The sequence below is a fragment of the Pieris rapae genome, chromosome 4 (assembly GCF_905147795.1).
Source record: "Pieris rapae chromosome 4, ilPieRapa1.1, whole genome shotgun sequence".
In the NCBI taxonomy this organism is placed as follows: domain Eukaryota; kingdom Metazoa; phylum Arthropoda; class Insecta; order Lepidoptera; family Pieridae; genus Pieris; species Pieris rapae.
The window spans coordinates 2,959,094-2,972,461 of NC_059512.1; the positions used below are offsets into that span (position 1 = coordinate 2,959,094).

At 30.6% G+C, this 13,368-nt stretch overlaps 2 protein-coding genes across 3 annotated transcripts; one reads left to right on the top strand and one right to left on the bottom strand.

Annotated features, from left to right (window-relative positions):
* Positions 1 to 130: 130 nt before the first annotated feature.
* On the top strand, positions 131 to 5,661 carry LOC111000303. Its single transcript, XM_022269698.2, has 7 exons — positions 131 to 453; positions 602 to 815; positions 1,052 to 1,246; positions 1,396 to 1,461; positions 1,754 to 1,908; positions 1,973 to 2,051; positions 2,125 to 5,661. Exons 1-7 carry the CDS (start codon positions 374 to 376, stop codon positions 5,332 to 5,334), a joined length of 3,999 nt encoding a protein of 1,332 aa, XP_022125390.2. The 5' UTR covers positions 131 to 373; the 3' UTR covers positions 5,335 to 5,661.
* Positions 5,662 to 5,918: 257 nt separating this feature from the next.
* On the bottom strand, positions 5,919 to 13,292 carry LOC111000296 (transmembrane protein 120 homolog). 2 transcript variants are annotated; one of them, XM_022269689.2, is made up of 9 exons: positions 13,025 to 13,292; positions 12,710 to 12,828; positions 11,914 to 12,084; positions 11,454 to 11,546; positions 11,059 to 11,276; positions 10,494 to 10,717; positions 9,537 to 9,626; positions 6,818 to 6,976; positions 5,919 to 6,137 (listed from the first exon to the last, which is right to left on the bottom strand). In XM_022269689.2, the coding sequence occupies exons 1-9, from the start codon at positions 13,094 to 13,096 to the stop codon at positions 6,093 to 6,095; spliced, it is 1,191 nt and encodes a 396-aa protein (XP_022125381.1). In that variant the 5' UTR covers positions 13,097 to 13,292; the 3' UTR covers positions 5,919 to 6,092. The 2 variants fall into 2 exon arrangements, with proteins under 2 accessions (XP_022125381.1, XP_022125382.1); XM_022269690.2 differs by lacking the exon at positions 9,537 to 9,626 and having other exon boundaries at positions 13,025 to 13,291.
* Positions 13,293 to 13,368: the final 76 nt, after the last annotated feature.

Consider the following 13,368-nt stretch of genomic DNA (forward strand, 5'->3'; position numbering starts at 1 on the left):
AAAATCTTATTATCTGTCTACGTCTACATAGTCATCTGTCACGCTGACAAAGTCATGCGAGCCGAGTATCACTGCGGTTCTAGTAATGTTGTTTGCCGCACTCTATAGTCTATATTGAATATTCTATAAACCATATATAATTATAAAACCTATATGGTCTGACTCTGTTAAAAATCGGTGTTTTGGGCTTACTGTAGATTAAATAAATAAATAGCTATGTATTAAAGTGATGCGATTAGGATTGACTTCAATTTATCGTTTAATAGCTTAGAGGGTGTCGAAAATCGAAATGTAAGAAATAGTGGTATTGTAGTATTCATATTCAGATATCTCGAAGCAACACAACAAAGTTCTACTTAAAATCTGTTTTATAATGACAAGTGTAGAAAACTTTAAATGCATTTTCTGCACTGCAGCTTTTAATGACAAGGAACTACTTCAGGAACATTTCAGGTAAACAGTTTTATTTCAAGCGTTAGATGAGCTGCTCACTAAAAGAGATTTCATCTTGTACTATATTATAAGAGAGTGGGTGCAACTATTTCCATAAAAGTATAATTATACATACTTATTACAAATTGGTAAACTAATGAATTTTCAGAAAACATGGAGATCCGGAGTTTAACAAATCAAAATTTCAAAATGAAGTCCCGACATCTACCGAAAAATCTGAGGAAAGTGAGCTTGTTGGTTGTGATGTTTGTGAAGAGCTTTTTCCAACAATATCAAAGGCAATCACACACAAACATAAAATACACCCAGACCATGATGCTAAATATTTCTGTCCATGGTGTGGAAAGCTTTTTACTATGAAGGTTGGCATACTTTTAAGCTTTAATTACATAGTATTAGCATAATAATAGTGTTGTAGAACAGAAATCATGCTGTTCTTAAGATTGAATACTTCGTTTAGGAAGGTTTTTAATTGTTTAAATTAAATATTTTATAGTGTTTCAGTATATGATTAGTTATAAAAATACTCAAGGCTATTAGGCATAGCATAAACACAATCTTATTTACTCTAGTATAAATATTATAATTATTTTTTCAGCATTTATACAATAAACACATAAAGACCAGCCACAATGGTCAAACAAATTGTGAAGTGAAAGACTATCATTGTGATAGGTGTAGTGTTTATTTTTTTGTCCCATCTGCTATGCTACATCACAATAAATTCTTTCATAGACAAGACATTGAAATGAACACTCTAGGCTCATCTAAAAAAGTCAAATTGTTTAATCAGGTACATATTCTACAATTTATTTAATATTATACTACATAATATAACAGTGTCAATACTTATTGTTTTTAAATGTTTATTGATGTTCAAAAATTTACCAGAAAATTTCATGTATGTAATGTGTTACTTTTTAACTTTTGTTGCATTTATAGGAGTTGGTGTCAATTCTCTACTGTCCATTCTGTGGGGAAGAGTACAATAATAAAGTAAATTTAGATGTAAGTATTAAACTTTTATCTTTCTTATTATCTCACACATTTTAATAAATATTTTTTATTAATTCATACATATATAGACACTTCAAATTCTAAACTCCTTAATTCTCCTTGAAGTTAAACAATTTTTTATTATAGAGAATAATTTATTATGGAATGGAAATTGTTTCGCTTACCTAAGTTAATCAGTTCAAAGTAATACAGACATACTAATAAGATTAGTTGTATTTTTTAAAAATTAGCATAATTATTATGACTTGCTTTTGCTTTTAAGTTAATAGTCCTAAAATTTCAGAAACATATGGAAGATGATCATGCAGATGAAAATCAATCACCTGAAGATATCCTACGCTGCCCAGTTTGTGAAGCAATACTTTATCATTTAGATGCATATGAGTTGCATTTGACTTTTCACTCAACTGAAGATGTCTATAGTGAACCAAATGAAATGTAATTATTTTCTTATCAATTATTCATTTTTACAAATGTTTCATATTAATAGAAATTTTTACAGGGTAGCTGAGATAACTGAATTTTCTCTGGAAGCTGTTCCACCTCTTACGGAAAAAGTAGAAGATGCCAATGACTCTGTTGTAAGTATTTTAATTACAATTTATATGATGATATTCTGCTTGTATTTACTTATAACACTAATTATACTTACAGGTTAATATGCTTCAGATGGTTATGGATGAATCAGGTGAACCTAAAGTTAAATCAAAGAAACACAAGAAGCATAAAAAGTCAAAGAAGGAAACGATTACATTAGATGAGTTCCTAAATATGAATAAAGATGTTTTTGGTGATGGATTAAATGTTCAAGGTATTGAAGAAGTTCCTACCCAAATGGTTTTGAAAAGGAAATATAAAACTAAGAATCCTGCAATAAATGTTACAAACAATGTAAAGAAAGACTTAGCTAAACTGAAAAAGCATGGAATCGTCATTAAATCAAACTCAGACAATGTTGTTCCTAATACTTCTACGGCAAATATAAATAAAACAAATTCTATAAACGCGAATATAATTGCCAATGAAAAGGCCCAGACCTCAAAAGATGCAAATGAAGTTATTTCAAAATTAATGGGCCAAGGAAATAGTCAAATAAAAATAGTAAAAACCTCTGTTAAACAAACTCCTGATAACAAACAAGACAGTTATCAATCTAGTAAAATAGATTCATCTTCAGATTATGATAATACTATAATGACAACTGAAGAAGATTATAAAGAAGCAGTAACGAACCCAGAAAACGAAGATGGTAAAAATAGTACTGAAGTAAATTTAAACAAGCCTTTAAGCACAGAGAATGAACCTAAAGATGAAAAGGAACCAGAACAAATTATAAAAGTAACTGAAGCGTCCTCTAAAACGCCTAATTTTAACCCAATGGATGAAGAATATATTTCTGTCCCTAAAACACCTGAGCAAAATTTACCTTTAAACGCTTTTCAAAATATTGGCCATGAAGTAACCATAAAGTCTTTATCCCAAATTAGTTGTAAAAAGAAAGACGATTGTATTGACGTAGTTAAAGAAAAAGCAGATGATAATGAGGAAGAGACAACTGAAGACAGCCCTGAAGGTGATATTGAAGAAGAGCCAATTGATTCTGATAGTAGTATAAAAACAAATACATTACAGTCTCTTAATTTAAACAAGGGTATAACTATTAAACCTGTTGTAAGAAGTAAAATATTGTCTCCGTCAGCCGAACTGATCGATCAGGAAAATGAAAATCAGGAAGATAAAACTAACATTGAAAAACCTGTAATTGCTTTGAAAGGACTGAGCCAACAGCCAACAGTTAAATCTTTCCGAAGTTCATCCCCATCATCAAAGAATCAGAACATGACAGATGAAGAAGACAATGAAGATCATAATACTGCTGAAGATTATTCTATACAAACCCACAGTGATACCCAAGTATTAATAAAAAGTGAAATGCCACAGAAACAAGAATCTGTTATTCAAAGTAATGCAGACATCTTAAAAAGGTTGACAAATGTCACTGCAAAACCAGTATCCTCTAAAAGTGCAACCAATATACCTTCACCAACAGATATTGCTAAAACGCCGAAAAATGTAATAAAACGCACGATGGAAAATGACGTTGAAGTATTACACATAGATGACTCAGATAGTGATGCAGATATTGATCATCCAACGAAGTGGAAACAAAATGTTACTAATATTACAAATCGTGTTAACAATAAACCAATGGTTTCGAAAATTTCAGCACCTGCTTCGTTGCGTGGTTTAAACAAAAATATTACAGTTAAATCAATGAATGAACAAAGCTCTAAATGTACTGAAGTACTAACAAAAGATGGACAAGAGTGTAGAAAAATGACTGTAACCCGTTCTTTTGAATCAAAGAACACTAATATCACAAACAATAGTAATAATTTGACAGAAGAGCAAAAAAATCTACAGAAGACAATAAATAATTTGAAACATGTCACTATCAAACCCAAAAACTCTTTCGAAGCAAATTACAAAGATGAACATTCACAGGATGAAGATGATGAAGATCATGAATATAATAGTGATCAACTTGAAGATAAAGAATACAATTCCGATACAAGTACTGGAAAAGTACAGATTACTGAAATGAGTGACGACGAAATAAGCGAAAATGAAGACCCGGAAACCAGCTATGAAAGTAACGTAAAAGTTGAATCACCCCCGCAGTCTCCTCACAGCTCGGTAAAAAATCTCGATGACAATTTAGATTTTGACATAGAGACTCAAATTAAAGCCAATCCAATAAAAAAAAATATACAACCCAAAGATTTCCCTCAAAAACAAAAAGCCAGTAATTTTCCTAATTTAAACAAAGAAATAACTATAAAACCCGCCAGAAAAATGCAAGATGTAGAACACGAAATGCATTCTCAAGATGCCGAAACTATCGACTTTCCAAAAAACGTACAAACATGTAAAGCTTCACCAGTCAGTCAAAGACAACAGGTAAATAGAAACGCAGTTCAAAATCAAAAACCTGCAACATCTTCAAATGAAGTGAATACAGTTAAAACTGTAAAAACATATCAATCACAAACGGTTATAGAAGAGGTGACAACGACAGTTACAAAAACTATACGTACCGTTAATACACAAGAAGTAAAAAATGCTAGTCAAATAGTTTCTAGGTCAATAAGGCCTCAAACAATACATCAACCCAGAAATCCTAATCAGGCTACAGGCAGTAGACAAGGGTCATTTGTTGGAGCTAAAGTTAGACATTATGGACCTCAAGTTCGGCCTGTCGTGGCCAATTCCTCCATCGCGTTAGGTCCCACACGGCCACGATTTGCTAAACCCCAAATGCCCAGTCCATCAACTATAAGAAAAGCAACGCCAGTTGTACAAAGTAGGCCTCGAGCAATTACCTGTAACAGACCAATACGATCAGCATCACCAGCGACAAAAAGAACTGCCAGTGATGTCGGCCACTTCAGTTGCTTTAAAAAGGCTAAAGAAACACTTTTTCCCGTTGATGGAGTTACAAGCACGAAAGATGGAGATAACGTACAATATTCTAGTATGAAAAGCAACACTACTTTTTCCAATGTCACTCAAGTCCAAAAAGGTGGTTCCCAAATGAGATCTGAAACAAGTATGAGTTCGCAACAAAGTATATCTAAATTAAGTGGAGTGTCTGGATTAAAAGTTGTGAAAACTAGCAGCAAGCAAGCAATACAGGTTGAGGAAAAGTGCGAATTGCCTGCTCCTAAGAATAGTACAATGGCTGCTTTAGAGAAACTGCAAAAACAGGGCTTACTGATAAAGAAGCCACGATTGGACATGGAAACTGAAACTCACTCTCATAGCGAAAACGAAGATAATGACGAAAGTGGTGAATACACATAACACCCACCCAGACAGTGATTTTAATTTTGTTGTAAGACTGGTTTATACATAAAAAATATGCTTTTAAGTTTGTCTTTCAAAGTTTTTTTTGTTGAGGCGTGTTTAAATTTCGTGGTGGCGCCGGTTGTTGGTTGTGCTCGTGAATATGTGCTATTTGTATTGAACACTCGTATGTGGTGTGATTTTTTATTTAAATTTATTCGTCCTATCTTTGATGGATGTGTTTTTTTTTTGTTCTCACTATTATGTAAGTATGCGTATCTATTTTGCCCGCTGATGCGTAGCGTTTGTTAAGTAAAATAACTTTCTTTCAATAACTAGTGCAAATTCCTTGTACACCGAAACATGGCAATAAATAGTGTTTATTGCTCGCTCCACGCCCTTGATTTCAGAACTGGTGATGTATAAATTTAGATCTTCATTTTCTTGAAACATTGACATTCATAATTGTAAATAGTCAACAATATAATACATTTTAATTTGATAAATAACTGTACAGAAAAGTTTGAACATGCCTACAAATATATTTAATACATAATATGATTTAAATAAGTTTTTTATTTAAACGTGTATTTAAATAAAAATAACAATAACGAAGTAATTTTATTTTTAACCACCTTTTTATTTACATAAAAGTATCAAGTAATATGGGTATTATAAGTCCTTCGGATATATGAAAAATATGTTTAGACAAATATAGATGAATATATCTATGATATTTCAAGAATAATTATATAAAAATCTCATTACTGGAAGTTTCATTCCTGTTTCGCGTCGTACTTATTTTGTCTCCATTTTTGATCCTGAAATAATTAAACTTATAAGAAAAGGAATTAAATATTATACAATGCATACAATAACAAACATTTAAGCTACATAACATCTACGTAGAAAATGTAAGCGTTCTAAAACAGCAAATAATGAAAACGAATAACAACAAAGCACCTACTTTAACATACCGTTTGGCGCCACTGTCTTGTCACTTGAAATAATTTTTGAATAAAATTTCATTCATGCTTTAAAAAATTGACAATGACAATCAACCAGGACAGATTTTCACGTACACATTGGCCAAATTGCAAATATATAACCCAATTGATGAATGTTGCCCTATGGTGTAAGAAGGCTTGTAATCAAGCATTGAATTAGTGGCATTTTTACCAGCTCATTGCAAACTTCAAAGCCAAGACTCGCAATGAATACGAAATTGCCCTTGAACTAGCCCGCTTACAATAGTTTTGAGAATAGAATGAGACATGATAATTATTAGCCGGTTAAAAGGAAAACTAATTTAGAAATGGCTGAGTTTGAAATACCATATCTTTCTGGAAGAGACTATAAAAAACATACAGCATGGTGCCATTTTATGTTTTTGATTTTTATTATCTTATTCAGATTATATATAGGTGCAAATAGCACAAGTCATATCGGCAGCCATCTTAAAGATGTTTTTCTTTTACACGTCTTATAAAGTATCACGTACCAACACTGCTATTTCATTAGAGAGCCGATACGCAATTGCTCGCAATTTGTAGCGCAACTTCAACGCTCCGCGCAAATGATTTTTCTTGTACATCGTCTTGAGTAGAGTGTACATATTGCAGCAGTGCAACAAAAGGAACAAAACAGCTAAGTAAGTAACCTGTAGATAATAAAGCAATATAAATAAATCTGCAAATAAAAAAAAATCATTTATTTTCTATCTAAGAAATAATTACAACCACTATAACGCATAAATGAAATACAAAGCGCTAAGTACATGTTTTAATAAATAACAGATCTTTGTACCCTTATCAACTACACATTGAATACAGATGACTAGTTGAACGATGGGTGGATCACAATGACTTCTACACATCAATTGTAGCTCTACCATTAGCTATGTTCACGGTTTTAAGTTTTTAGTTAACTTCTGGCGACGAGGTAATATTTTTAATACAAATAATAATCATATAAATTTGCCTTATTTGAATTCTAATGGTTGAGCTACTGTACAAAAATTACGTATGTATAATTAAAAACGTATTTAGTGCAAAACGATCCTTTCCATAATACGTCGAAGTCATTGAAATACCAATTACATAAATGCCGCTTATAATGTATTTGTAACATTTTCAATTGTGCGTCACATTTTACAAAATCGTGATTCATCTACAAGTAGGAACAGTTGTAATATCGTCAAAGGTTATTTTAAAAAATTGTACACTAATCCCGTATCCCATTAAACACTTTCAATATAAACATAAGGCAAATATTCGTTCAATAAATTAAGTTCATTCTATACACATTTACATTATATAAACAAATTGAGATTTTGCAAATAATATTATCCTAACAAACTCATGCCATACACACGGATAAATAAAATTTGAAACAAATACAAATAAAATACTTGGCCACTGTTAGACCAGCGATAGCAGTAAGCCTAACGGAGACAATAATCAAAATAAAACGAATGAATATTCCAATTAAAGCACATTGGACCTAATGCCTCCAATAATAAGATATATAATAGAGACTCTTGGGCCGTGGGGTACAAGTGCACAGTCGTTTATTAGTACAGATGACCCGAGATGGTACATTCCTGGCTTAAGGAAGAAGTATTCCAATACAGCGAGGAAATGCTGCCATCGTTAAAGGTTCACAAGGTTAGGGTAAAAATAGTTTGGTGCCACAGGGACCAAACTATTTAGTATTGTTTCGATTTTCTTTTGAATAATTTTTTTTATTACTTTGTAGGGTAAGAAATGTTATACTGTATGCTTCTATTAATTATCAAATGTTTTGATATTATGAAAACGAAAAATACTATGAAAACGAAAAATACTATGCAAAATAAAAAAGCTGAAGAATGGCACATTGACGAATAACTACATACCTAATTTTTCCTATAATAATTATTAATCACCACTGACAATAGATAGTTTAGACAAATAATATAGTAATATTATTTACGTTTTACTTTAATGACCAATTATCTCAAAGCCTTATAGTCATACTAAGGAAATACCCATGTTTTTTAGATATTTTATATTTACATTGTTATAATATTTCTTTATTTAGGTAATTGCAAGTTTCTTCAACTATGTTATTCTAATAGATTAAACATTTTGTTTCTTGTGTTAATCAGGATTATTGACAGCTATTATGTCGCTGAAAATATGAACGCAAATCTTGTAAGAATAAAAATGTAGCTATTTTTATGCAATAATCTGGTTTCAGAAACAAAACTTGGCGCTCGATTCTGAAGATTACTCTTATTGTGAACAGTATTTCGTTTGTAAAACCAAAAGTGTTTGACAGAAAGTTACAGATAAAATTGTCTCTGAATCCATTTTCAAATTTCTAAATAAAACTGTTATAATATAGAAAATCATATAAATATTTTAATAAGAAAATAATAATTTATAAAAAGCGTATACTAAAATTGCGCTGAACAGTGTACTAAACACTAGCCAATTTAAACAATATGAATTGTTGATCTCAGAACAAAATAATACTTAAAACTCTAGAGTGGGTGCATTTCATTAAACATAAGTGGACGCACAATTAATATAAGTGGAAGAATTCCTTGCTAAGTGTCTATGGTATAAATAAAACATTTTCAATGCCGCCGGCGACAATATTTCTCAAAGGCGCCCACTCCAGAGATACACTTATAGCAATAGTGTCACACGCATATCTGATCAGTTAAAAAAAATTGAAAGTCAATTAAAAGACTACAGAATAACGAATTAGATAGAATGTAGGCACAATGCTTTACAAAATGACTAATATTTACACTCCCTGTGCAAGGAGGGTAACGTCACAAGCGTATTTGACCCACAGTGAACTGAAATAGTGTGATGTATTGGGGTCAGATAAGTTAATAACTATACATGCCTTTCGATGTCTAAACTCGAAGCTTACAGCGCTTCCAGGCTGAGATTATAGTAAATTAAAAAAAAATTTATCTATACTATTGTATAGAAAACTTATTTACAAATATTTATATTATATATAAGCAGCAACTGTAATTTTCGCGAAACTGATTTACCATGAACTTTAAATGACTGACACACATTCCTGGGTAAAAAAGGCACCTATGTACAAAGTAATAAAGACGCTAATACAATTCACGGAATATATCGAATCAGCCTTTAACAATGCTCATGGTATGGAATGGAAGCCCTGGAAGCACTGCCGACAACTCAATCCTGTACCTGTTCGTTGAGCTTCTGTGGTATCACGAGGAATGTGGTGACGGTATTTCCAATACCGAGTAACAGGAAGGATATACTTAACGCGGCTACCTGTTTTTTGTGTTGTAGTTTTAAAAAACAAATGAACATGTACTACTTTATTGTCTATGTCTAGTCTTACATATCTATTAATTCTAACTAATTCATGAAAGTGTTAACACACTGTTTTATTTATATAACGTAGATATTTATTGCGGCACCAATTTTGATTAATTTTGTTTTAGAGATGGCGTGATTTAGGAAAAGATATTTTTAATCTAACTTAATAAATAAAGATATCTGATAATTTATAACCTTAGGACTTCGATGTATGATATGCTACTTTTATAAAATGATAAACTCTAAAAAACGTAAAACACAGTACTGAGATTATTAAAGCATATAACGTAGATAATAATTGATAAAATAATTGGATATCATAAAACTAAATGGATTTAAAAAGACTACATTTTTTTTATCTTGTGAGGTTGTAAACAGGTATAACAGATATAAACAGAAAACTAACAGCCTCTCTGCCTGTTAAGAACACGAAATGAGTTTTATATGTAGTTTAAATTAAAATTATATACTTATACAGTACTTTGTATAAGTGTAACCTATTGTGGATGCGTCTAGTGTGTTTGTTTTGTGTTTTATTGTTGACTTTGTTTTTATTATAAGGATGTTTCTGTTTGGTTTCCGAATAAATAAATAAATAAATACAGTCAAAATCTGCTATAACATCATCGAAGGAACAGCCGATGTTTAAAGTAACTTATGCAATAGAATTCAGCTGGGACCTTTAATTTGGTTAATATAACCAGTTTGTTGTTCTAAACAATGTCATCATAAAAGGGTTTGACTGTAATTTTATACATAACATAGTAAGAAAGAAAACTGCACTATTTATTAGCCTAGTAAATAAAATTATAAACATACCTGCCATGTCGCATCCGGGTTATAGCTCAAGTGATACAGCGTATACGCAATATATAATTGGAATATATAGCCTCCAAACAGGAATGGTAGGAGATAGGATAAACCACGCCACATCCACGAATGAAAGCCTTCGATCGTTATATCCATGTTATGTCTTGCACCTAATGCTTTGAGCCGATACAAAACTCCACTTTGGTATCTAAATTGCATGTACTGTACGACACCTGAAAGATAAATTACATCATTAATGGAAGTCTAATTAGTATAATCCAGTTGTAAGTATTCAACAAAATTTAATTATTACTTAGACAAAATATTAAAATATTCAATAAGCTAAGGATGCATCTTACATCACATTCATATCTGGTACTAAATTATACAAGATACAAGGTTTCAAATAGGAGACTAATAATATAAAATACTATAACATATTTACATATTAAATAAAAACTAGTTATAAAAGGATCCTGGATCCATCACTCGCTCTATGGCTTTGAGTTACTGATACTTTCTTTATATTAGTAACTTCTTTTCAATTCTTGTTTTTATATAACAAAATACTTACTAATATACGCAATAAACCACATAAATGTGTGCTTGAATTCTTCCCATGATTGATTTTGTGGCCAAATGAGCAGAATACCAGCTACAACAGTTGATACAAAGTGGTGCAACCTCCACCACCCTTTAATCCGGGAGCCATTCACTTTTAGTATACTCTCGCGTATTGTCAAAGTGCAGTAGTACCAAACCAGGAGGAATATAAGAATCAGTTGTAAGGGCCTGGTGAACATGAATGAAATTATGAGGTTTAATTTCATCTTTATTGATTATTTTAAGGCTATCTAATATCTATCAAATATGAAAGTTATGTGCACTTAAATTGGTGAAACAAGTATGATACATTTCTAAATAGTATTAGATGTTATTTAAGAAGTAAATAAGTTTAGAACTTCATACCTGAAATCAATATACAAATTAGCAATAGCTAAAACAAAAGCAATTGCACTCAGGATCAACTTAAACTTTTCATATTCATCTTTGTATTTAAATCTGGAAAATAAAATTTTAAACCTTTAGCAAAAAAATATTTTACTCAAAAGGTGTGCATATTTTACATGAAAAAAACCTTGTGACTACTTCAAATTAAGTAGTACTAATATTTTTTTATTTATTCTCACTTTGTTGCAAAACTTATTCATAATAATAATAAAAGAAACACAATACATAAAAATTACAAGGGATGCAATGGGCTGCCTTATTGCTTACAAGCAATCTCTTCCAGGTTACCCTACTAAAAGAAGAATTTAAAAATAAAAAAAATGAGTGCAAGAAGTGCATAACCAAATATTGTGGCAAAAAAATATAAAATATAATTTACTGATTAGTGATATAATTTTCAAGAATATGTAATACATACTTATCATTTTTATTAAGAATAGACACATTGACATTGCCAAGTATCACTTTGAGATATAGACTGTTCTGTTTAGGAAGAGTTGCCTCAATCTCATGCAACATGGCTTTCCTTTTCATGATTTCTTTTTCCAGGTTAACTACTCGTTCATCTTTAGTAGCTTTTTTCTCCATTCTAAATGTTTAAAATGATTTAGTATTAGGAACTACTTTCTTACTGTTTCTTTAGAAAAAACAACTTTTTGTTAAAATATTATTATAATTATAATATAATAAAATATTTCTTTTGAAATTAATATTTTCATAGCAATACAATAAATCATTAAAAAAATATTTATATGAGTCATCAATATTTAAGCATAAGTATTGAAGGTTATTTAACTGCTAAATCATACAAATTAAATAATCAATCTCCTAATGACTGATAAACACAATACAACACAAAGTCATTGTTATCAGATTTTATCTGGTTATATATGGAAGCATTATTGATGATTTATATTGTTTTATATATAAATGAGACTACAACATGGATTTTCTGTGATTTACAGATAATTTTATCATGGCCATATTACTTTTTCATATTTTTTTAAAATTGATTTTGTAGTTTTCATATTTACTGATTGGTATAGGTTATAATATAAAATAATCCAAAAAATATTTTGGGCTGAATGTAATATTAAACACAAAATATCCTCACAACTATGGAATAGGCAGTAATTTTCTAGTAATGTATAATGTCATAAGCATAATATGATAAGTGTGCAATTTGAAATGATCATAAGTTAACATAAACTGACCTTTTAAGTGCATTTGTTATGATAGACATTCGATATCTTTGATGGTTTAACTCCTTCAAACATGATGCTTGCAGTTCACCAACTTCTTCTAGTTTTGTGGCATAGTCCTTATTAATAGTCTGAAATTACAGATTCCTCATATAAAAAAAAATTATAGCCTAAAATTAAAATTAATAATATTTTGGCCTTTTATCCAGACATTAATTTGTTATTCTGTGAGTTCTTTCGGGGGTGGCCGTTTTTACTGTGAACATTTAATATCTAAAAGAATTAAGTATATTAAAGCAAACAAGTTATTTAATCAAAAAGCACTACCTCTAATCGTTTGTAGTCGACAATCAAATCTTCCCATTCCTTAACACATTCTGATATATCCATATTATTCATGTTGACTATGCACTTATTTTATACAACTATAATTGAAACTAAAATAAAACGAAGAATTCAAAAGCGACTAAAATTCATTATTTGTTGAGTTTCAAAAGTAGTTAAAACACTTGCAACTAAATTCAACTACGAATTTCTCGTGTTAAACAGAATTGAGAAGTCTCGAGCTTGCATGAACTGTAAAGTGTAAACTTGGGAAGTTTCAAATAGGCTAGCTAATGTGTCAAATGCCAGTTGTCAGTTTATGCCGTATGACAACAAGAAATTCCCAA